This window comes from Episyrphus balteatus, chromosome 4, assembly GCF_945859705.1.
Source record: "Episyrphus balteatus chromosome 4, idEpiBalt1.1, whole genome shotgun sequence".
Taxonomy (NCBI): Eukaryota; Metazoa; Arthropoda; class Insecta; order Diptera; family Syrphidae; genus Episyrphus; species Episyrphus balteatus.
Window position 1 is genome coordinate 10,926,365 of NC_079137.1, and position 25,434 is coordinate 10,951,798.

The following is a 25,434-nucleotide window of genomic DNA, read 5'->3' on the forward strand; positions in this document are numbered from 1 at the left end:
TGGTGTTATTGATGTAACTTTTTTTTATTAGTTCCCTTAGAATTTTGTGAAAAATTGTTTTAAACTGTTTTGAACACTGGTAAACACAATCTAGTATTTACTTGTTTTCGTCTTATCTTTAAACTATTTCTTTCATATTTTAAAAATTAATCTTTGAAAAATCTGGTGGAGTTCCTCAATGTTGCATTCTAACACCATAATTTGTTATTTCTTTATATTATTAAATTGAAGAAATAATTTTTTAAAATGTTTTTGCTAACAAACGTTTTACTTTGCTTTAAAAAAAAAGTGTTTTCGACAAAGTTAGTTTCAGAGCTCATAACTTTGGAACAGATACATGCCCTTCACGGAACTGCTAATAAATTTTGTTGCATTTCAGGAATAAAATGGATTCCATCAACACCAATGATACAATATCAAATCCCAATGATAACCTCAAGATACCCGATTGGATATACAACGAAAGTCTGTTTCTCGATATTTTGAAAGAAAATATTCCAGAATTTTCAAACATACTCAAATTCACTCCTCTAGCAGCTATTGGACCTGGAGAAAATTACACCTCAACAATGATTCGCATTCACATTCATGTTCAACTTAAGGGTAAAATCAGTTTCTTTTAACATAAAATCAATTTGTTAACTTTTATTTCTTTAAAGATGGCAAAATTATCAAAACCTCATACATCGCCAAGACAGCTATAGAAAGTGATCTAACTCAAGAAATGGTCAATGCTCTAAATGTGTTTCCAAAGGAAAGAGAAATGTATGAGAAAATTCTACCGAAATATGAGGAATTATTTGCCGAAGCCGGTATTGAAGCGGTTCGATTTGGTCCAAGTTGTAAATTTATCAAAGATCCTGGATCTGACAATATAGCAATGATCATGGAAGATTTGAAATTGAGAAATTTTTCAAATGTCGATCGTTTTGAAGGTTTAGATATGGATCATATGATTTGTGCGTTGAAAAAATTGGCTGAATTCCATGCTGCTTCAGCGGTTTATAATGAACGTTTCGGACCGTTTTCGGATATTTTACGAAATACTTTAAATACAGAAGATAAGAGGGATATGTTTAAGCAATTTGGAGCTGGATTAGACAAGGCATTTATTGAAATTATACCCGAATGGGGTGAATGTGAAAAATACATTCCAATTTGGGTAAGATTTTTTTTAAACAGATATCTTGTTAAATTGATAATAAAATGTATTTAATTTTCAGCCTGATGCTGATAAACTCTTTGATTGGTTTCTTAAAGCAACAGTTGCTGATCCAACTGAATTTAATGTTTTAAATCATGGAGATTGTTGGTCAAATAACATAATGTTTCAACATGATCAAAATGGTCAAGTAACAGAAACATATTTCATTGACTATCAAATCACACAATGGGGAACACCAGCTGAAGATATTTACTTTCTTATAACAGTTTCAGCACAATTTGATTTGAAAATCAAAGAATTTGATAGATTTTTGAAAATCTATCAGGAACATTTGGCAAAGACTTTAAAACTTTTAAACTATCAATCACCAATACCAAGTTTAAAGGATATTCATATGATAATGATTAAATATTCATTGTGGAGTAAGTTTCAGTTTTTTTTTTCAAAATTAATAACAATTTACAAAACGAGTCTTTTAGGTTTTTACAGTGCAACATCATTTTTGTCATTAATATTGTCAAAACCAGATGAAAATGCAAGTGTGGATAATTTGACAGTTGATACCGAAGAAGGAAAAGCATTTCGACGTCAAATTTTGACAAATCCAAAATATGTAAAAGCAATGAAAGAATTTTTACCGTGGTGGGAGAATCGGGGAGTTTTTGAAATTTAATTCTGTCGATTTGCAGTTTTTGTCAAAAATTTATCAACAAGAGAATAATTAAAAACAGTTGAAAACAGTTGATCAGTGATTGATAAGTCTATGTTCTACGGTCAAAGTTTTTTTTTTTTCAAATTAAATGACAGTACCTAACTCATTAACTTCTTTATAAGTGAATTGCCATTTGCCACATTTCTAAGATGGAATGAATTTAATTTCAATAAGATACTAATACTTAAATTGTCAAATTAGTCTTACCTAGTTTAAATAAAAAAAATACTTATAATAAATAACTTATATATCTACATTCAAACTATTTAACTATAAGGTTAAATATAGGAAATAAAAACGATTTATGTTTAAATAAACAAGAAATAATTGTTTTCATTTTTACATGTTTTCTTTAGAAATTAAAAGTTTTTATTTGGTGTTGACTTTTTAATAAATTTAAATATCTACCTATACTATTAGTTAAACAAAACATTATGCTCATGATATCATAATTTCTGTCTGTTTATCTATTTCCTTATTGACAAATGGGTGTTAATCAAAGAGGATTTTTTACTTAAATGCCGCTTTAGAATGTCTTTAATAAGAGCAATGATACACAAAATCAAAGACCTAATGATGATACATCAGACCAGTTCAGAACACTTTTTCTTTTTTTCAGAAAATCTACAAAAAATATTTACTTTGTTTTTTAAAAAATTAAAACAAACATTTTGACGAAAAAAACTGATTAAACGGCTATAATAACTGGTGTCCTTTTTGGGTTTTTATTTGTACAGTAGTTAAATAATATTTATTAAAAAAGAAAAAAAATTTACTCACTTTGATCTTTTTCCAACATTCAATATAAATTCCTTACCTGAAAGCACAAAAATATAATTTTAGTAAAAAAAAAAAAATAGGAGGAGTGTTATTTTCAGTAGAAATATTTAAATTGAGGAAAATTTATTCAGATTTGAAGACTATGTAGAGATTTTTTATTATTTTATTTATTTTTTATTTTTTAAATTATTTTTTTTTACATAGAATTCGTATTATAAGACCTTTCACCGTTTATAATAAGAGAACTTTAATCAAAACTGACTGTGATTATTTTAAGTGTCTTTATTGGAATGAGGTTCTAAATTATTTCTTAAGAAAAATTAATTAAATATTTAAAAAAAAAAAGTTGCATATACGCAGCAGTTTGCACGCACCCATTCTAATAAGTGTGCCCATACAGGGTGTCCCGGGATGAGATAAGAAGATTTTGAGGGATGATTCTTGGGTATATTCTAAGAAAAAAATTGTTCTACAGTAACTCTCTATCTGCAAAGTTGATACCCTTTAGCGATGATTTAAGAAAAGGTATACTTTGGTATGCCTTTACTCATGTTAATGTTAATAACTCCGTTAATACTTACGATAAAAACTAACTCGGGAAAAGTTTTCGAAAACAAATATAGAATACCAAAGATCTCGACTGATAAATTCTCGAAAAAAACAATTCTTGATTGTTCAAAATCTATACAGGGTGTCCCAAAAGTTAACGTCGAAACGTAAACGGTAGATAGGGTAGGTGGTGACAGTTATCAGAAAAATAATAAAAAAATCGCAGCCATATATTTTGGGAGTTATGGGCATTTGAAAAAAAGTCGAAAAAATGGTCACCCTGTGACGGTTTTTCATGTGCCGTGACTACAAATCTTAAGTTTTCTCATTTTTTTCTTTTGTTACGGAACCTTGAATAACCCTGCTATCAAATGCATTCAAAAATTTTAACTCAGCTACATCAGTTTTGAAGAAAATATTACTTTTTTACCCAACTTAGTACTAAAAATTTTTACATGACTCTAATTCAATGAGCCGTAGTGTAAAAAAAATGGACTACGACGTTTCGGCAAATTGCCTTGAAAGTTGGTGTGTTCAATTCTCTTTTCAAAATGGTATAACATTGTTCGGAACATTTCATAAATAACCGAGATAAAATTTTTTTTCTTAAGAAATCCGACTTTTTTTTAGGTAATTTTTCCATATTATTTAAGTTTTTTTATTCTGAAACGTTCTGAAAAGGTGCAAAACTTGAATAATATGAAAAAATTACCTCATAAAAAAGTCGGATTTCTTAAGAAAAAAAAAAATTATCTCGGTTATTTATGGACATGAGAAATGACAAGTTTTAAAAAAAGTTAATATATAGTATCAAACTATGAATACACTATTTTTAAAAAAGGAATTACTTCAAGAACATATCTCGGATCGATCTGTTAAAAAACTAAAAATATAAACTCATCTGGCTCGAATTTGGAAGACTTATTAGATAATTAGATAATATAGATGACAGAAAAATGTTTACTCTAGATTCGGAATAAGCAAAAGAAAATCCTTTGGAAAAGATTCTTAAAACCTAAATTTACACTGGAAGTTAAGAGAAGTTGAGTTGAGAGATGAAAACATAGTAAAGTCGAAAGCATCTATGTACGAGTATGTAAAAGTTTTTGTCTTAACTCTTTTTTTTTTATTTGTATTTATATTTTGATACCCTCTATCTTAAAATACATTAGTAAACTCATATTGTCTTGGTACCTCCAAAATCGCAAATTCATAAATCATTATCAGTTCACAGTCAAAAAAACCATAAAACCAAAATTAAACAAAACTTGAACTTGACACAAGCCAGACAAAATAAAATAATTAAATGCACGCCTGGATCGCACATATTTGCTTATCATGTTGGTCGCTATTAATTTTTGCACATAAACATAAATATTGTATACAAATATAGGTAAATAAAAGTTCAAAAACAAATTAATTAAATAAAAAAATCAATTGGTTTTTTTATTAGAATTTATATTTAAAAAAAAAAAATAATTCAAACCTTAAAAGAAGTTTTGGAAAAAATGCATTTTTATTAATAATTTTTGGAAAAAATAAAAGTTAGAATTTTCTTTTCCATTGATTTTTAACTTTATTTAAAATTAAAAAAAGAATCAACGAAAATATTGTTTTTTTTGTGAAAAAAAAACGAAACGGAGCCTTGAGCATCATTGATATTGGACATGTCTCAAAGCCGGCCCTGAATAAGTTTTTTTTCTTTTTGAATTTGCCGAAAAGTATTATTTTGTTATCATCATTTTTTTTAAAGTAAACTTAAACCAAATAAAAAATTAAGTTTTACAACCTTGACGACTTCATTTAAAAATCTGTTTAAAAAGTATCAATTTGTTTGCAAAATTATCATCTGTCTGTTATGAAATTTATGAATGGTGGTTATTTCTGAAGCTTAAATTTTACCTCATTTAGAGAGTATTCTTTCAAGTGAATAGATCGATACGTGTCGTTTGGGGGAAATTTTAATTGAATTTTTTTCAACAGTTTTTAAGGTGTGTTTTAACGAAGATTGTTAAAAATCTATTTTTAGAAATATCTGTCAGAATCAGTAAGTTTTAAGAAACTTTAAGATTAAGCAGAATTTTAGTGCGAATAGTATTTCAAGACCAACGAAACGTTATTCTCGTAATTGGGTCCAACATAAAACCTTAAAACTCATTTTTTTTAAGGACACGTAATTTTTTTCAATACGTCTTTGGTTACAAAACTCGTGAATCTTCTTGGATTTTCTAAATCAAACACTGTGCAGTATTTTAATCGAAAATTGAGATCTTAACTTTTTAAATGTGCTTTGTGCTACTTAAATTCAGTTGATTTTTTTGTCTATTTTTAATTTTGTTTTAGGTATTATTAACAATTTTGCTTCTATAAGGCCTAACAGGTAACAATGTGGTTTCTATAAAGCTTCTTATAAGCAGAATTGTTAATTGAGCTTATTACTAATATTTTTTTTTTTAGTTATTGAGTTAACTTTACTTATTCCTCATCAGACGTTTCCAAAGTTTTTGTTAGATAAAAAAAATAGTTTGATTTAGAAACACAATTGCCACCTACACTTTTCATTCAAATTGTGCATTTATTCATATTACAGAAAAATGGCGCCCGGTTGCAAAACAGAAACTGCCATTGTCAATCCAAACGCAAATCTAATCATCCCCAATTGGATCAATGAAGAACTATTTGAAAAGATCGTCAAGAAAGATTTTCCAAATTTTTCCAAAATTTTGAATTTCACTGCAACGGCAGCTCTTGGTGTTGGAGAAAATTATGCATCAAGGATCATACGAACACATATTGATATTCAATTGAAAGGTAGGTTAAATTCGTGCCAAAAGTTCAAAATCTCAATTTAAAAAAATATATAACAGATGGCAGCACTGTCCAAACATCGTATGTCATCAAAACCGGAGCCGAAAGTGAATCCACACGAACTTATGTCGATTCGATTTATGGATTCCCTAAAGATCGAGAGATTTTGGAAGATATTTATCCAAAATTCACACAACTCTATGCAAAAGTTGGTAAGAAAATACAATTTGGTCCAAATTGTAAATATGTTCTCGAGACTCCTGGCTATATGTCACTTGTTATGGATGATCTACGAAGATTGAACTTCACGAATGTAAATCGTTTGGAGGGTATGGATATGGAACATATGAAATGTGTGTTGGTAAAGTTAGGCGCCTTGCATGCAGCTTCAGCAGTTTATTATGAACGTTTTGGACCGTTTTCGGAAAATTTAAATCACAGTTTATTTATAGAAAAATATAGAGACACTTTTAAGAGTTTTGGATCTGGATCGGCGACAATGTTTCAGAATATTTTACCCAAATGGGGTGGTTGTGAGAAATATATTTCTATGTGGGTAAGTGATTTTAACAGAATTTAGATCTTTAGTACTAAAAAAGTACTAAAAAATATTTATCTTCTATTTCCTAGCCAAATCCAGATAAACTTTTCGATTGGTATAAAAAAGCAACAACTCCCGATCCTAATGAATTCAATGTTCTAAATCATGGAGATTGTTGGGTCAATAATATCATGTTTGAGCATAATAAAAATGGCAATGTAACTGATACATATTTTATTGACTATCAACTAACTTGCTATGGAAATCCAGCTCAAGATTTGTACTACTTTATCACAGCTTCAGCTAGTTACGATTTGCGTGTTAAAGAATTTGATTATTTTCTACGGGTCTATCATGAAAGTTTGGTTGAAAATCTTAAACTATTGAACTATCAAAATTTTATTCCAACTTTAAAGGACATTCATTATTACATGATCAAGTATTCTTTGTGGAGTAAGTACATATCTTTGTAAATAGTTTTATTTGGTCAAACTTTACTGTTTGTTTTTCTTTCAAGGTTTTTGGGTTGGAACATCAATTATGACTGTCGTTTTGGCTGATGGTAACGCTGGCAAAGGTGACATGGAAAGCTTAATGGTCGAAAGCGAAGAAAATAATCAACTTAAAATGAATCCACGTTATGTGAAATTTATGAAACAACTCTTGCCATGGTGGGAAAATAGAGGAATGTTTGAATTTTAAATACAATTTTTATAATTTGATTTATATCAATAAAATAAAGTGTATAACTGTATACGAATATTAAACTAATTTGTGCTGTATGGTGATAGTTTTCTTTGGGTAAGTTTAACAATTTAGAGCCATTTGCTTAATCGAACCTTAAGCATTTAAATTCAACATAAACCCTTTAATAAGCAGTGGAAAAAGTAGAGAATAAAAGTTTATGTTCAACATAAATAACACGGTGTTACAAAAATGAGGTTTTAAAATATACGCGGGCGGAGACCTATCAGGTTTTGTAGAGCTAGTCGCACTGAATACGAAACGGTATTTGAAAATCCCCTAACACCCCCAAAATCTGGAGTTACGGGCAAAAAACGGTTTTTTGGACCTTCACCCATTGAAAAAATTCTAGCTTCGACAATTTTTTACCCATTTTCGATTTTTTTACAGTTTCTGATAGAAGATAAATATACCTTTTCAACAATGTATAAAACATGTAACTCGGTTAAACCACTTAGAATTTATAAGCTGTCAAAGTTCAAAAATTCCATTTTTTTCGTCTTTTGCCCAAATTCGGCATCAATTTAAAGTATATGTTTTCAAAACAACATGCTATTTAAAAAATATATTCATAAACTATATCTATTTTCCAATCAATCGAGGTATTTTTTATGAAAATCACTCCAAAATTGACTTAGAAAAAAAAAATTTTCGATTTCAACCCAGATACAGAAATTCGAACTTTTAGGTATAGAACAAAAATGTTGTTTCGGCACGTAGTAGGATAACCTGGGCGCCAGGATTTGATAACGGGTTTTTGTAGAGGAGCTCAATACAAACATTTTTTTCTTTGGAAAAGGGGTCTATCTCCCCCCGTTTAGGTGGGAGGGGCAGTTTTCTAAAAAAAAATTATCAAAATAAAAAAAAATTATTAAAAAACAACGGCAACACTTACAGTAATAAATGATACCATTTCCGAAAGGGAAAATTGTACATTTGATTCTAATTTTTAAATCAATATAACATAACCAATAGTTTTTGAAATAATCGATTTCAAAAATAAAAATTGGCGAAAAAATTTTTTTTTAAACTCATTTTATACTATTTTTGTCTAGACTGTGAACTTAAGTAAACAAATTACTCACACAGAAAACTGCCTCAATTGATTCCTTATCGAACAGTGAAAACTATATGTTTCTATGTCTTCTAGTTTTTGAGAAAATTGAAAAATTATTTTATCAGATTTTTCTTTTTTCAAAATATTTTTTGTTTTTATTTGTTTTTATTTTTCAATTTTCTCAAAAACTAGAAGACATAGAAATATATAGTTTTCACTGTTCGATAAGGAATTAATTGAGGCAGTTTTCTGTTTAAGTAATTTATTTACTAAAATTCACAGTCTAGACAAAAATAGTATAAAATGAGTTTAAAAAAAAATTTTTTCGCCAATTTTTATTTTTGAAATCGATTATTTCAAAAACTATTGGTTATGTTATATTGATTTAAAAATTAGAATCAAATGTACAATTTTCCCTTTCGGAAATGGTATCATTTATTACTGTTAGTGTTGCCGTTGTTTTTTAATAATTTTTTTTTATTTTGATAATTTTTTTTTAGAAAAATGCCCCTCCCACCTAAACGGGGGGAGATAGACCCCCCTTCCAAAGAAAAAAAATGTTTGTATTGAGGTCCTCTACAAAAACTCTTCATCAAATCTTGGCGCCCAACTTATCCTACTACGTGCCGAAACAACATTTTTGTTCTATACCTAAAAGTTCGAATTTCTGTATCTGGGTTGAAATCGAAAAATTTTTTTTTCTAAGCCAATTTTGAAGTGATTTTCATAAAAAATACCTCGATCAATTGGGAAATAGATATAGTTTAAGAATATATTTTTTTAATAGCATGTTGTTTTGAAAACATATACTTTAAATTGATGTCGAAGTTGGGCAAAAGACAAAAAAAATTGAATTTTTGAACTTTGACATCTTATAAATTCTAAGTGGATTAACCGAGTTACATGTTTTATACATTGTTAAAAAGGTATATTTATCTTCTATCAGAAACTGTAAAAAAATCGAAAATGGGTAAAAAATTGTCGAAGCTAGAATTTTTTCAATGGGTGAAGGTCCAAAAAACCGTTTTTTGCCCGTAACTCCAGATTTTGGGGGTGTTAGGGGATTTTCAAATACCGTTTCGTATTCAGTGCGACTAGCTCTACAAAACCTGATAGGTCTCCGCCCGCGTATATTTTGAGTGTTACACCGTGTAATTTAAGTTACGTTTCAGCAAATGTTTCAACATGATGTTGAATTTCTATACGTATTTCTTCACTTTACTTTCTCTTAATTTACAGTTAACTTAATGCAAATACACCAAAAAGTGAAGAAAATTTCTTCGAATTTGATAATACAAACATCAGGGGATCGATGCATGTTCTGCATTCGATGAAGAATAATCCAGAAAGTTTCATTTCTTCATACAATTTATAACTTTGCCTTCTCTTAATTCCCATATACTTATATACGATTATTTCGAGTATTATGTACAAAAATTGTATTCCTTATCTGGCCAATATTATCGACTAACTTTTTTGAGTTGGTTGGAACTTGAATTATTTTATATACTTTTTCTTATGTTTTTAGTCCCTATTTACTTTACGACACCATTTTGCCTGACGTCTTAAACAAATTCTCCAATTAAATATTTCTCTTGTACCCAAAACACTTACGCAGAAAACTTTCACTTTTTAGTCTTTTGCCAAATTTTATGTAAAATTAACAAGCAGAAAAATTTGTTTTGGCAACCCTATATCATTGTTAATCTCCATAAAAAATCCTTTTACCCAATATATTCTTGCGAATTTTTTATAGGGAGCCGGACACAATCCCGAACTTATGAATTCAGAAAACGAAAATCCGGAACCCTTTTAATCCAAAAATCTCAAAAACCCAAAATCCCGAAAACGCAAGATCTCGAAAATTAGATTAGAAAAGAAAAAATAACTCTTCAACACTACTCTGATGAAAATTTTTTTTAGGGATTTCGGGATTTAAGTTTTTTGGGACTTTAAGATTTTGAGATCAGGGGTTTTCGACATTCTAGGTTTTTTGAAATTTTGGTTTTCGATTTTTTGAATTCTTTTTGTAATAATTTTTTAGCCTTTAGCCCGTAAATTCAGAATTCCCATAAACCAATACTCTCAAAACTTAAAATCCTCTGAAAACCCAAACCAAAAATCCCGAAAATTAAATAGAAAGAAAAAAAAAATTACATGCCGACTGAAATTTTTTATTCTATTTGATTTGTAAAGATTTTGATTTCGGTCTTTTCCGGATTTCTTGTTTTCAGGATCTCAGGATTTTAGATTTTCAGGATTTTAGGATTTCATAATTTGGATTTTTGGGATTTAGGGGTTTCAGCATTCTAGGATTTGGGTTTTTTGGTTTTCGTTTTAAGTGATTCTTTTCCCAACATTTTTTTTTCATTTAACATTCCTTTTTGTAGTAAGTAAAATAAACTCTATTGTTTTGTAGGCAATAGGTCTTTTGTTATTATTTCTATTCTTTTCTAAAAACCAACTTAAGAACAAAAGTAGACGTGACAAAATATGAATTGACTCTTTTAATTATTATTTTAAAAACTTGGTGCTCACTTAGAAAAATAAATTAAAAAATTGCTTAATTACACGGTGTAACACTCAAAATATACGCGGGCGGAGACCTATCAGGTTTTGTAGAACTAGTCGCACTGAATACGAAACGGTATTTGAAAATCCCCTAACACCCCCAAAATCTGGAGTTACGGGTTTAAAAAGGTTTTTTTGGACCTTTACCCATTGAAAAAATTCTAGCTTCGACAATTTTTTACCCATTTTTGATTTTTTTACAGTTTCTGATAGAAGATAAATATACCTTTTTAACAATGTATAAAACATGTAACTCGGTTAAACCACTTAGAATTTATAGGATGTCAAAGTTCAAACATTCAATTTTTTTTTGTCATTTGCCCAACTTCAGCATCAATTTAAAGTATATGTTTTCAAAACAACATGCCATTATAAAAATATATTCTAAAACTATATCTATTTCCCAATTGATCGAGGTATTTTTTATGAAAATCACTTCAAAATTGGCTCAATACAAACATTTTTTTTCTTTGGGAGGGGGGTCTATCTCCCCCCGTTTAGGTGGTAGGGGCATTTTTCTAAAAAAAAATTATCAAAATAAAAAAAAAATTATTAAAAAACAACGGCAACACTTATAGTAATAAATGATACCATTACCAAAAGGCAAAATTGTGCATTTGATTTTAATTTTTAAATCAATATAATATTCCCAATAGTTTTTGAAATAATCGATTTCAAAGTTAAAAATAGGGGAAACAAATTTTTTTTAAACTCATTTATTACTGTAAGTGTTGCCGTTGTTTTTTAATAATTTTTTTTTATTTTGATAATTTTTTTTTAGAAAAATGCTCCTCCCACCTAAACAGGGGGAGATAGACCCCCCTCCCAAAGAAAAAAACTGTTTGTATTGAGCTCCTCTACAAAAACCTTTCATCAAATCCTGGCGCCCAACTTATCCTACTACGTGCCGAAACAACATTTTTGTTCTATACCTAAAAGTTCCAATTTCTATATCTGGGTTGAAATCGAAAAATTTTTTGTTCTAAGCCAATTTTGAAGTGATTTTCATAAAAAATACCTCGATCAATTGGGAAATAGATATAGTTTAAGAATATATTTTTTAAATGGCATGTTGTTTTGAAAACATATACTTTAAATTGATGCCGAAGTTGGGTAAATGACAAAAAAAATTGAATTTTTGAACTTTGACATCCTATAAATTCTAAGTGGTTTAACCGAGTTACATGTTTTATACATTGTTAAAAAGGTATATTTATCTTCTATCAGAAACTGTAAAAAAATCGAAAATGTCGAGGCTAGAATTTTTTCAATGGGTGAAGGTCCAAAAAACCGTTTTTTACCCGTAACTCCAGATTTTGGGGGTGTTAGGGGATTTTCAAATACCGTTTCGTATTCAGTGCGACTAGCTCTACAAAACCTGATAGGTCTCCGCCCGCGTATATTTTAAAACCTCATTTTTGTAACACCGTGTTATTGCTCACTCAATATATTTCATTTTTATTTATTCAACTCCAACACACCCTATCACTTAAAATCTCATTCTGGCTAATCTGGGTCATAATAATATAAACAACACACACAAAATATTATTTTGTATTATCATTTCGAGCTTTCTCTCTCTCCCAAACAATCTTCGATTAATCAACAAAACAAAAAATTATTCACTCGGCTTATTGAATTATTGTAATCAGCTGATACACAATAAACATTTCAATTCTAATTGTCGTCAGCTTATCAAAAAAGCTAAAAGCATTCTCAAGAGAATTTGTTGAATATAATTAATTTGCCGCTACCACGTGAGTATTGTCGTCTGTCGTATCGTTCACTCTTCCAAGAGTAATAACAAAACTAAAAGCTTTTACCAGTCAGCTATCTGGGGAGCCTAACCATGTGACTCTAGAGGCATTTTTTCTTCAATTTCTAAGAAGAGTGTTTGCAATTTGTGTTTTGTGTCTTTAAAAGTCTAAAAATAATTCGACAAAAATGGGAACAGGATCAAATACCTATCAACCACCAGAATGGTTAACATCGGACTTTCTTCAAGACGTTCTCAAGGAATACTTCAAAGATGATACAATTCAAGTTCAAAACATGATTGTTCGAAGTGCTTGTGAGCCAGGAAAGGTTCAAGGTTTTGCCAGTGAAATTCATAGGGCGTCTTTTGACTTGGTTCGAAATTCTGAACCTGGAAAGTTTTCTGTGATCATTAAAGTGAGTGTGAATTTTAAGAAACAAAGAGTAGATAAAAATAATTTCTTTTAGGATCATCCAAAAGGGTATACTGGAATGATTGCCCAGAAGAGTAAACTCTTCCATCGTGAAATTCTCAGTTACAAGGAAATTCTTCCACGAATTGAAGAACTTCTAGCAACTATTGGTGATAATACAAAAATGTCACCAGCTTGTTACTATACCACCGAATCACCTGAACCATTTTTGATACTCGAAGATATGGAAGTTAGTGGATTTAAGTCTTTTGAAAAGCAACGACTTCTCAATTTGGATTATGTTCTACCGACAATGGAGAAAATTGCCAAAATACATGCTTGTTCGGCAGTATTAGCTGCAAAAGATCCCAAAATGATGAAATTCTTTAACGAACCACCAATTTCAAGAAATCCTGAACGGAAAGAATTTTTGGGATTTTTTCCAGTAAATATTCGTTGTGTTGCTGAAGAAGTTGCTCAATGGAAGGGTTTTGAAGAAATCACCGAGAAACTATTCAAATTGTCAGAGAATGTTTTGCAAGAAAGTTTGAAAATGTACGATACTCATGCTAAAGGGTTTCAAGTATTTAATATTTGTGATTTGTGGATAAATAATTTGATGTTTAATTTGGATGATAATTTTGAACCACAAGATGTTATTTTGGTAAGTTTTTTGCTTTAACAAATAAGTGGTGAAAAATTATTTCAAAAAATTTTTTTTTTCTTATAGTTAGACTATCAGCTGGCATATTTTGGATCACCAGCAACTGATATAAATTACTTTTTATTTGGATCGATGAATGAAAATGTTCGCAAAGTACATTTCAAGTTTATTGTTAGGGAATATCATAGACATTTGAAGGAGACTTTGGAAAAACTGAATTATGGTGGACAAATTCCAACACTCAAGGATATTCATGTGGAAATTATTCGAAATAGTTTAATTGGTAAGATAAAACATGCTAAAATTTTATTTTGTAAGTTTATAAATTAAATTAATTCTGGTAAAATTCAACTACACTTATGATTTTTTAACAAAAAATGTGCACTTATTTAAAGAAGGTGCTGGTAAATCGCAAAATTTTTATCAAACAAATAAAACCTAATTCTGCATTAAGTGCGTTATAAGTTTAGAAATAAGGCAAATTATCTCAGACCCAAAATTCGATTATGCTATTTCTTTTTTTTTAATGTTGGTATTCAAAAATTCTTTAACCCAGTTTTTCTGTAAATGTACAGAACAAAAGAGGATCATGACGAGGCCACCACCGTTTAAGATACAAAAAACACATTTGTCAAAAGTTTTACAAATTTTTTTTATAAAAATTTTACAATTTTTAAAACACAACCCAGTGGCACAACAAAAATGGAAAAGTAACATTTTTTTCTTGCAATTTATTTTTTTTTTGTAAAAATTAGTTGTAAAGTTAGAAAAAATAAAATACACGGCTGGGTAGCACGAACTTGCTCTTAGAGTTAAAGTTGCTTAAATTTTGAAGACTTTTTATATAGAAATTTGGAAAAAAAATAAATTTCGTTTAAAAAAAAATAAAATAAAATCTGAAATTAAACTGCCCTCCAAAACAAGTATGCAGTTTTAATTGATATATTAACATGCATTTTTCGAAAAAAAAAAAATTCAAAATCGTTAGAGCCGTTTTTTAAAAAACTAATTTTTTATAAATAATTTTTTAGGAAAAAAAGTTTTAAAATAAAATTGATATGCCATTTTGTAGAAATCACTAATCAACATCTAAAAACATACAATGTCCCCTTTTCGAAAATTTGATTTTTCAAAAAACAATTTTCAACATTTTTTTTAAAAATCCAAAAATTATTGTTTTGGAAATTTTTGGTTTACATTTAAATTATATAAATGCTTCTTCACAAAAAGTTTCGTTGAAATTGAATAAGTAGTTTCGGAGATAATCGGATTTGAAAAAAACGGTTCTATGGCAGTTACCGTTAATAATGATTTAAAAAAAAAAAAAAATTCATTGAAAGACAGACCTTAGCTTAAAACTAACATTTGAATTTTTTTAAACAAAATCGTTAGAGCCGTTTTCGAGATATTTCAATTTTACTAAAATCGGTATATGACAAGTATAGTTATTTTTGGTCCAAAAAAATTAATTCCAAAAACTCCTCTGCAGAGTCGCCAAATAACGCTACACACCAAGTTTGACATTAATCAGTCCATCCGTTTAGGCTGTAGCTCCTTGTACAGACAGATAGACAGACGGACTTCCGGGACCCACTTTTTTGGCATTCTCTACCATCTTAATGTCATGGAAAAATGTTATCTCAACTTTTTTTTTTTGTACGAATGCATAACTTGATAATATAGTACCTATATCGCAAGTAAAAATTAATTTAAACGTACAAAAAACTTCAAAAAGTTAAAATACTAATTTCAAAAATCATGCATGCATTAAAATTTTTTACTTGTATACACATTTTTTAATGCAATATTTAAGAAAACTATATAAACCACTAAAACTGCACCAAAAATTTTGTGATATTATGGTGTAATTTTTGAATACAAAAATTAAATGTAAAAACAAAAACTACAAAAAACAACTTATAACTTCAAAAATTCGAAATTTAATAAAAAAAACATTATAAAGTGGACGTGTCAGTGGGCGAAAACTTAATGTGAGCATCACTAACGAGATCTTGTAGAATTTTAGAAAATTTCATAAAAATTAGTTGAATTTTTCTGATGTTATTGAATTTTGACCCTTATCCATAGACACGAAACTACTCTGGATCTGGATGTGGAAGCTGATAACAGCGTCTTTCATTTGAATAGAAATCTAGTTGAAATGTAATTTTTAATTTTTTTGAAAACCATTTTAAAACACATTTTTCAAAAACCTAGTTGCACATCCACCGAATCCAAAAAAAAGTTGCAAAAACCTGCACTATATCTACTGATTTTTTGATGTTGTTAGTAGATACCAGTGATGTAAAACCGAGTTTTTAAAGTCCCGTGCTTGATTTTTGAACACCTACCGACAAACCGCGAAATTTTCAAACTTTGTTTCAATTATTAACGGCAAATAACGGTTCATAAAATTGCACACTATGATAGTTAATATATAAGTGTATTTTTTAAAAGAATGCAGAAAAGCAAACATTGCTAAATTTAACACCAAAAATCGTACTTATCAGCATCTGGAAAAATAAACGTGTTTCGGTTACAGACAGCGACTATGTCCTTTTCAGCGAAGTTAAGAATAATCCACTTTAAGCAGCAGCGCGCGGTTGGCATTACATAGCTGTGTAGAATAAATTCCGTGAACAAGGGTTTAAAGTTTTTTTGAAAGACTTAGAATTTGCTAAAGAGGGTGACATAAAGACCTAAAGACGGCAAAGATAACTCAAGCCCTTAACAACAATAAGCATAACAAAAATAACAAGATTCAAAAAGATCCAAATTTGTGTTTAAAAACTAAAACAATTTTTAAATAATGAATTGGAAAATAATAGGGGTTTCCACATTTGTCTATTAGAAACAATTACAACATTTAAATTTAACTTACCTTTTTTAATCCGTCATATCACTTTTTTTGTTGTTTTATATTGTGGTCAATTTGTTTCTGTTGACAAAAAGATTTCCTTCCCCATTCAAGTGAAAATAATCACTAAATTAGAAAGCACTTATTAATATTATGGGGTCGCGGAGTCGTTATTTTTTAATTTTGAATCTAGTTTGAATGGAAAAATCGATATTTTCGAAATATGGCGTTTTTTTTATAATTTTGGTATTGCCTGTATTGAAAAAAAAAAAACTCGCGGTATTGATTTTAGTCAACAAAAGAAAATGAGTATTAATTACTTATTTTTTTTTTAACTATGTAGATTTACATATAAAGCAAACAAAGGCAGAAATTATTTTTAAAAATATTATTTAATTTTGAAAGCTTAAAAAAACAATTGTTCCTTAGAAATCAAATAAATATAAATTTGAAGGGTACTTTTCATAAAGTAGAAATTATGCATGAAATTGCTTAAAATTATGAAAAACTGATGGGTTATATAAAAAAAATATCATTTTTGTCATTTTATGTTGTTTTTTTTTTTTTTTTTTAAATGACGATATTTTTAAATCAATCAAACGAAAGAAGACTAAAAACAACATTTTTTGTAGGGTATTGTTAGAAAAAAAGAGGTTGTCTGTAAAGCCGGTTTACGGACGATGATTTTACGTGATAACGTCGTCAGAAAATAGGTTGTGTGCTTTTGTTTAAAATGAGTCAATTGAAGCGTTTACTTTTTTCAAACAATCATAATTTACAAGAAAAAGCTAAAAAAAAATACCTTTTTTATTTTCTCATTATATTATTTTTTTTTATTTTAAAAGCTTACAAAAAAAATTATGCATTTTAAAAGCCAAGTTTATAGAATAAAACCATTTTTAAATTTTTACAATGCGCAAAAAGTATAAAAATAATTTATTGAAAACAATCATTTTCATCAAAAAAAAAGCACAGAAAACATGAATTTTTATCTTCTCACGTCATTAATTCCATTTTTTTCCCTAACAACCTATTAAAAATTTTATACCATCTGAAAGCTTATTGTCTTAGCTATAAATATATATAGATCAGGTCTATGAGACATCTACAAAAAGAGCTGAGATTACGGTACTGGTGGCTGTTCGGGGTGCAACAGATCCACTGGTGTTTTGAGGTTTTTCGCAAGTTTTTTGATTTTACATTGTGTAGCTTGTAGTTAGTCTACCGTTATGTGTGATATACCAAATGAAAGGTAATAGTATCAGGATGCTCACAAAACTTTAATAAAATTTCTATCAGCTCTTGGTCAAAAGTTATAACCTGTGGAATTCTAAAATTTTGTTTTAACTTTATCTCAAAATTGTGTATACGCAAATGATTGAAACTTCGCACACATATAGTCATAGTCATGGTCTATCATTACTCCATATACTTTATTCATGTATCTATTAAAAAAAAAAAGATAAAAATAAGAAACGTTGAAAATCGGTTAAAAACGGTCAAAAAACGTGTTTTTTAAAAACGTATTTCTTCCGTTATTCAGTCAAAACTCACTAAACGATTCCAAGTGTATTCCATGTATGCATAAGGCCAAACCCTAGATGTTCTATAAGTTTGAGATTTTTTGAACGCTGCAAAAAAAAGCTAAAAATCATAAATTACCCAAAAATACCCCTAAAAAACAAGGTGTTTTTCAAAAATTCATATTTCGAAACGCAGAGCGTTGGAAAAAAATCCGTATCAAACGCCTAATTTTTTTTTTCCTCATCTTTCACCTGGCATCTTTAGAATTGTCAAAAAAAAATTCCTTTACCCAAAATCATCATTTTGTCATAGCCCCAACACGTGTACAACGTTCAAACAAAACGTTATAGCTTAGTTTCAAAATTTTTTAGAATTTTTCCTTAAATGTAGTTATTCTTAAATTAATCTCATCTATCTATAGCAATTCTTTACAACTTTGCGTTTAGATTTTAGCTCAAATTTCATCTTTCCGTTTTACCCCTGTTTACCCTATTAAATGATTATCTTTCAAATAAGCTATAGAAGATTTTTGTATCTCTAATAGTTTATTTTTAATTTTGAATTGAAATTTTTTGCCGAAAGTGTGAGAGTGTAACGTTAGAAAATGGCGTCACTTTTTTGTGGTGGCTGCCATGGTTCATCGATTTATGAGACGTTATCACGTCAAAAATAGTTTTGTGCATATAAGAATTCCAAGAATACTCTGTATAAGGTTCTAAAGTTTTAAAACGTATATGTATGTATTTTTAACTGGATTTTTTCCATATATCTAGCTTTCTTAATATTTTTTTTTCCTATGCTAGACTAGTTGTCACGATGATGCCTAGAATCAATATTGCACTTTTAAAGATAGTGAACAATCTTGTATTAAGATTTTGTTAAAGATATACTACAATATACATTTTTGTTTGTAGACGTAACAGATTTCGTTACGTACTTATGAGTTTATTAGATATTTGACGTACCTACACAGAAGCTTTGGTAAACTAATAAATCTTATTTGAAGGAATCTTTAGTATTATCAAAAATGCACTCAATCTTTCTACCTCGACAAAGGTTTTTTTTTTCTTAGTCACTTTCAAATCACGTGTTACTTTTTATGAAAGATATTTATTTTAAAATTAATTTTTTCTAAAAATGGCAAGGGATTATTTTTATTTTATCACACAAGTTTATTTAACAAAACCTATATATTGCAATAGATTAATATTAATATAATATATGTACATACAATTTAAATATTTAATCACAGAATTTTCCTTTGTTATATTTTTAAACAAATATGCATTTTATAAATCTTGTTTATTTTTAAATATTTATCTATATTTGAATTAACATTTTTATTATTTTATGATTCAAAGATTTTTTTTTTCTAATAATAATATCTTTTTTTTTCTCAACTTATAGGTGTTATAGCTTCAACTTGTCTTACACCTTTGATCTTAATGGAATCAGAAAGTTGTGGAAATCTGGAAAACCTAACAAGCCGTACTGATGATGGGGACAAAATGCGTCGTGAAAATGTTCAAAATATAAAATATCGAGCATATTTGCAGAAAACATTGAAAGAATTCGAATTGAGTGGATTTTTGGATGTTTAAAAAAAAAAATTTGTAACTCAGAAAGAAAATCAATAAACATTCTCGAAAATACATAAATGACTTTTCAGAAAAAATATAATATCAAGAATTTTTGTGAAAAAAATTTTAGGATCTGGAATGTTAAATGTAATGAAATAATGCAGGACGTACGGTTTTCATGGAATCAAGATTTGTATTGATGTGAAACCTCATTTCTACTCTGTTTCTTTTCATTACAATACGAGTTTTATGACAATAATCCATCAGGAAATACACTAGGGCCACATCTTTTCAGAAAAAAGCGTGTCTTTTATCTTTTGGAGAATATTTATTAATATTTTTCTGCTACAAATACTTTTCTTCAAAAATAAATCTTTCGAAAAGAACTTCAACGATTAGTAGAGTAACTAAAGCAAATTATTAGGGAACCCGGCCGAACAGCTCTGATTTTGACGATTTTTTACTTGCTCTATAGGGCAAGTAGTGGTTTCGTGTTTAAAAAAAAATTTTGAGGTTTTAATCAAAACCAACATTACGATAATGGAGAATTCCAAAAAAGTGGGTCTCGCAATTCCGTCCGTGCGTCTGTGCGTCTGTACGTCCATCTGTACACATTTCCACAGCCTAAACGGGTAGACGGATTTTCTTCAAATTTGGTACAGATGATTTTTATGGAATTCTGAAAGTTAGTTTTTTTATATCTCGCTTAGAAAGTGTTCCTCCCATACAAATTTTAAAATTCAAACCAAATAACTCAAAAACGGCTCTAACGATTTTGATTAAACTTTGCAGACGTAATATTTGAAGCAATTGCAATAAAACTGCATCGTTAGTTTTTCTCAAAAAAGTCAAAAAAGTATACCTCCCATACAAATTTTTCAAAATTTTGCCCTAAATGTCGGCTCTTCCCCAACATCAACAAAATTTCTTTAAATTTATATAGAGGTTAACTAACATAAAAGTGTTTTAAACTGCAAGAGCAAGTACGTGCGACCCCAGTCGTGCATTTTATTTTTTCAAAAATCTGAGTTCAATTACCATTCTTTCAAAAGCCGTTCATTCAATTAACTTAATTTTTAATTTTACATACAGGGTGTCCCAAAAGTAATGGATCAAACGAAATATGCTGATAGGCCAACTTTAGGGCTCTCAGAATTTGGTAACTTGTTCATCCCAAATCCTTACGGTTTTCGATTTAATGCAGTTTTTGTGAAATTTCGAAAAATCCCGACTTTGCAACAGTATTTTGCTTCCTCCGCTCATAATTGATTTTTGTTTTTTACAATTCTTTCACTAAAACATTGCCTAATAATAAGAAAAAATTAATTAATCAAAATATTTTTCATTTCATACGCCATTTTGCTGCAAATTAATTAACAGTTCCATGTTTTATAAAAACTCAATTTCTTTCTTTTATTTCAGAGCAACACCCTGAAAAAAGTTTGTATGGTGTGGAACTGGTTTATTATTTTGAAAATTTGTCGTGTTATTGCAGTTTACAAAAATGTATAAAAATTTCCAAAGTTGAAATTAGAACAAAAGATATCACAATTTGAATGCAAAAAAACAGACGTTTTTAGAGCAAAATAACAAACAAAAATCGAGGCTTTTGTTCAAAAAGAAATAAACAAACAACAGTCGAGAAAACGTTTTTATTTTTCTTTGTTATTTTTCTCTGAAAAGCCCTGTTTTGTTGCTTTTAAATTGTAATATCTTCAGTTCTAACTTCAACTTTGGAAACATTTATACATTTTTGAAAACTGCAAAAACACGACAAATTTTCAAAATAATAAACCAATTCCACACCATACAAACTTTTTTCAGGGTGTTGCTCTGAAATAAAAGAAAGAAATTGAGTTTTTATAAAACATGGAACTGTTAATTAATTTGCAGCAAAATGGCGTATGAAATGAAAAATATTTTGATTAATTAATTTTTTCTTATTATTAGGCAATGTTTTAGTTATAGAATTGTAAAAAACAAAAATCAATTATGAGCGGAGTAAGCAAAATACTGTTGCAAAGTCTAGATTTTTCGAAATTTCACAAAAACTGCATTAAATCGAAAACCGTAAGGATTTGGGATGAACAAGTTACCAAATTCTGAGAGCCCTAAAGTTAACCTATCAGCATATTTCGTTTGATCCATTACTTTTGGGACACCCTGTATATGACTAAGCTTCTAGCTTTTAAAAAGTGTATATTTGAATATTGTAGGTGTTGCCGTTGTGTTCAAATATTTTTTTTTGTGTTTGAAGTCAATTAATAAGAAAATTGCATCTATCGCTTGAACTATGGAAGATTGTCCCTCACTCCCATATATTTTTTTTTCCTTTAATTACCTAGACAATCTTTTGGCATCAATTAATTTATGAAATTTAAGAAAAATTTTTGAAAAAAATTTGTTTTTGTTCACAAAAATCTTCAATTAAATTTAAAAAATCAAAACGGCAACACCGGCAATTTTTAATCTATAGACTTTAAAGTATTTTTAATTACCGACGTTTGAAAAAAAAGATCATCAAAATCTAAGCTGTTCGGCCGCCCGGGTTCCCTAATATTACCAATTTTTGATCTTTACTTACTCCACTAGATACTAAACACATTTTTAAAGATTTAGTAAAAAATTCCAATTGCATTTTCAGAATCTGCATTCTATTTTCATTAGTAAGGAACAATTGTATAAAGCGGTTTAAACGTCCTCCGAAACTCATTTACTATATAATATCTTATTTTTCAGAAACAAGTTTGAAGATTGAAGAAAAAAATGACGTTTTGTACCAAGGTTCTATAGGGCTTCTATTAAGCTTTCCTCAAAATCAAATTTTCTAATAGAAGTTTTTTTTAAATTAAGAGGCTCTATAAGCATAGGCGGATTTAGGGGGGGGGCACGGGGGCACGTGCCCCCCCCAGAACTTAAAGTTCATACTTAAAGGAAATCAAACTATAAGAGTTTTAAAAATATATGAATAATAACAGAAAGAACTTGAGTAAAATTCTTGTCTATTTCTGGCTGAAAATGCGAATTTTGTTGATTGTTTCATCCCTTTCCCATGAAAAGCTCCACCTCACAAATAAATAAACGATTTTTCGATTTAAAAAAAAGTGAATTTTCAAAGTGATTTTGGTGAAAAATTTTGATATGGACATCGAATGACATTGAATGATATAAAAAAAATAATTGTACCTATATGCAACTCTATTTTTTCATACAGAGGGGTTAAAAAATTTGCACTTTTTTCGTTGTTTTTTTTCAACATTAGTGTTTTTAAAATAGCGGAACACGTCACAAAATTGCATAAACTATACATTATAGAACTGCAATATATGTAGAACAAACTTGCATTTCAGAAGTTTGCCCAAGTTTGCACCCCGAAAATAAAAACTCCTCAAAAGCGACCCTTACTTATAGATTTTTATAAATATTATTTTATTGAGAAAATTTCTCCAGGGATACCTCTAAAAATATGTAAAAAAAATAGTGTTCCAAATTTCAAAAAAATCGGTGCAGTAGTTTTGAAGTTATGAGGAGCACCGGCGTTGAAAACATTAGTTGTGGGGATAACGATTTAAAGTTTTGAACTCTGGACTAAAAGACTAAAACGTTCCTAAGGGTAGTATTAAAATACTTATAACTTGGTCAATTTGGCTCCAAGAGACCTACGATTTGAACACAATATTCTTGAGGTATAAAACAATTTAACCCCTTGTAGCCCCATGTGACATTTCTGTAACAAACCGAAAAAGATTGCATAAAAGCTCTACAAACTATTTTTTTTCTTTTGAAGCTTCTAATATTATAATCTTTAAGTATTGCTTTATCGAAATAGTACTTCAAATTTCTAATAAATAGCACCAATAGTTTTTAATTGACAGTTAATGTTGAAAGTTGGGCTTTTTTTTGAAAATAAGCAAATTTGTATAAAAACTACGAAATTCAGAAAAAAAATAGTTTTTGTTAGTAAACCCCACGGGGTTTTATTTTTGGATTTTAGGAAAGTGCCTAAAAATTAATATTAGAAAGTTTTTTGCTTGAGTTTTTGAATTTTTATATAAAAATAAATTATTTAAACTTTTTTTTACTCCCAAAATATCGAAATAACTAAGTAAATAATGACTTTATTGAATTTTTAAAAAAATACGTGTTTTATTAAAGATAAAGGCCAATCGATTGACTTATTAATTTTTAAATTTACGACCTTGGGTTACAAAAGGTTAATGCAAATAAAAAAAAAAAACTGGGTTTCCCGGCAAAAAAGTAGGATTCAGTTTTTTTGTTATTCTTAGGAACTTTAATATTTATTAGAATGAAGTCTTTAGTATTTGACTAAAAACTACTAGGTCATTAACTAATGGTATAATTATGTCCATAATATTGCAAAATTTTATACAAAATCAATTAAAAAAGTAAACATTTTTTTTTTCAAAATTTCATCTTTAAAACTTAATTTCTCAAAATCTATTTGGTGAAACATTTTAAGTCAAAAAATTAAACAAAGAATAGATTACTAACTTTAATATAGCACAGAATTGTACGTGCATTTTCTGATTTTTTATATTTTTTTTCTTCCGGCTAATCCAGGAGTAAGAGGGTTAGCACTTAAGTGGCTTTTACTAAGAAAATGAAAATTTTTCCTTCCGAATAACTTTTTGGTCATTTGGTACCTATTTGATGTGGGAAATGTGCCTAAATATTTTTGGCCAGGTTTTAGACCACTGTGGGTCGTTAAAATTTTCTGCTTGTTAGTCAGTCGTATGTAGGGTTGCCAACTTTTTTAAGATGAAATAGAGTATATTTGATTTCAGAGACGAAAAAAAAGAGTAAATTTGAAAAAATAAGAGTACCATTCATTTCAAGTCTTGAAAATATATTTTTTGGTACTTCTTGCAGTATAAACAATATTTTTGTTATTTTTAAAATATGTGTATAACTCTAAACGGTCAAATTCAAAATTCATATAAATTAAGAGCTCATTTTTGATCAATTTCAATGCAGCCCTATTCCTCTCTTCTCACCACTTCATATTCATGACCCAAAATACTCTCTCAGTGAATGCTGAAGTTGTAAGAACAGATAGTATATAGCTCACAATTTTTGCAGTTAGCAAAATTCATCGAAATAAAAAGAAATAAGAAGCTTAACTCAAACAAAAATACCTTGATTTTTAACGAGAAAAAATCTAATGTTTTGAGGTCTTAAACAAAACAAAGTAAAATAGGGAACATAATTTGAATTAAAAATAAATTAAACTAATATTTCTGAAAAAGTAAAAAATTTTTTTTAAACATTTTTCTTTAATTAATATTTAAAACCGTTTTTTGTTAAAAAAAAAATAAAGGTATTAATATTCTATAAATTTGTTTATTTCGATGAATTACCTATATTGAAAACATTAAAAGTTACACCAGTTCAAACATTGGAAAATCAAGAAAAATAGCATCAGTTGCGTTTCATATTTTTCTATTAAAAAAAAAAAAACAAAGTTTAATTTTTTTAAAAAAGCTTACTCCTTATTTTGATTCAATTTCATTCCAAAACAGAATTAAAAAAATTAATAAATTTTAAGTCTGACTAAGAAACAAACAAAACAAGTAGGTCATACTAAAACAACGACCAAAATTATAGTGGTTTGTACTCTCTAAATCACAATTGTTCATATTTAGTAATTTTAAGGTCGAATATTTTAGGCCTAGTTTTCTTTTTCATTCAATTAT

General features: G+C 28.6%; 2 protein-coding genes across 2 annotated transcripts; both read left to right on the forward strand.

The window, feature by feature from the left end:
- The first annotated feature begins 385 nt into the window (after positions 1-385).
- On the forward strand, positions 386-7,339 carry LOC129918170 (uncharacterized). Its single transcript, XM_055998545.1, has 9 exons — positions 386-603; positions 660-1,162; positions 1,224-1,587; positions 1,645-1,835; positions 5,375-5,379; positions 5,797-6,017; positions 6,074-6,570; positions 6,645-7,008; positions 7,073-7,339. Exons 1-9 carry the CDS (start codon positions 387-389, stop codon positions 7,255-7,257), a joined length of 2,547 nt encoding a protein of 848 aa, XP_055854520.1. The 5' UTR covers position 386; the 3' UTR covers positions 7,258-7,339.
- A 5,313-nt stretch (positions 7,340-12,652) lies between these two features.
- On the forward strand, positions 12,653-19,782 carry LOC129919611 (uncharacterized). Its single transcript, XM_056000555.1, has 4 exons — positions 12,653-13,099; positions 13,151-13,759; positions 13,826-14,042; positions 19,548-19,782. The coding sequence occupies exons 1-4, from the start codon at positions 12,872-12,874 to the stop codon at positions 19,739-19,741; spliced, it is 1,248 nt and encodes a 415-aa protein (XP_055856530.1). The 5' UTR covers positions 12,653-12,871; the 3' UTR covers positions 19,742-19,782.
- The last annotated feature ends 5,652 nt before the right edge of the window (positions 19,783-25,434 follow it).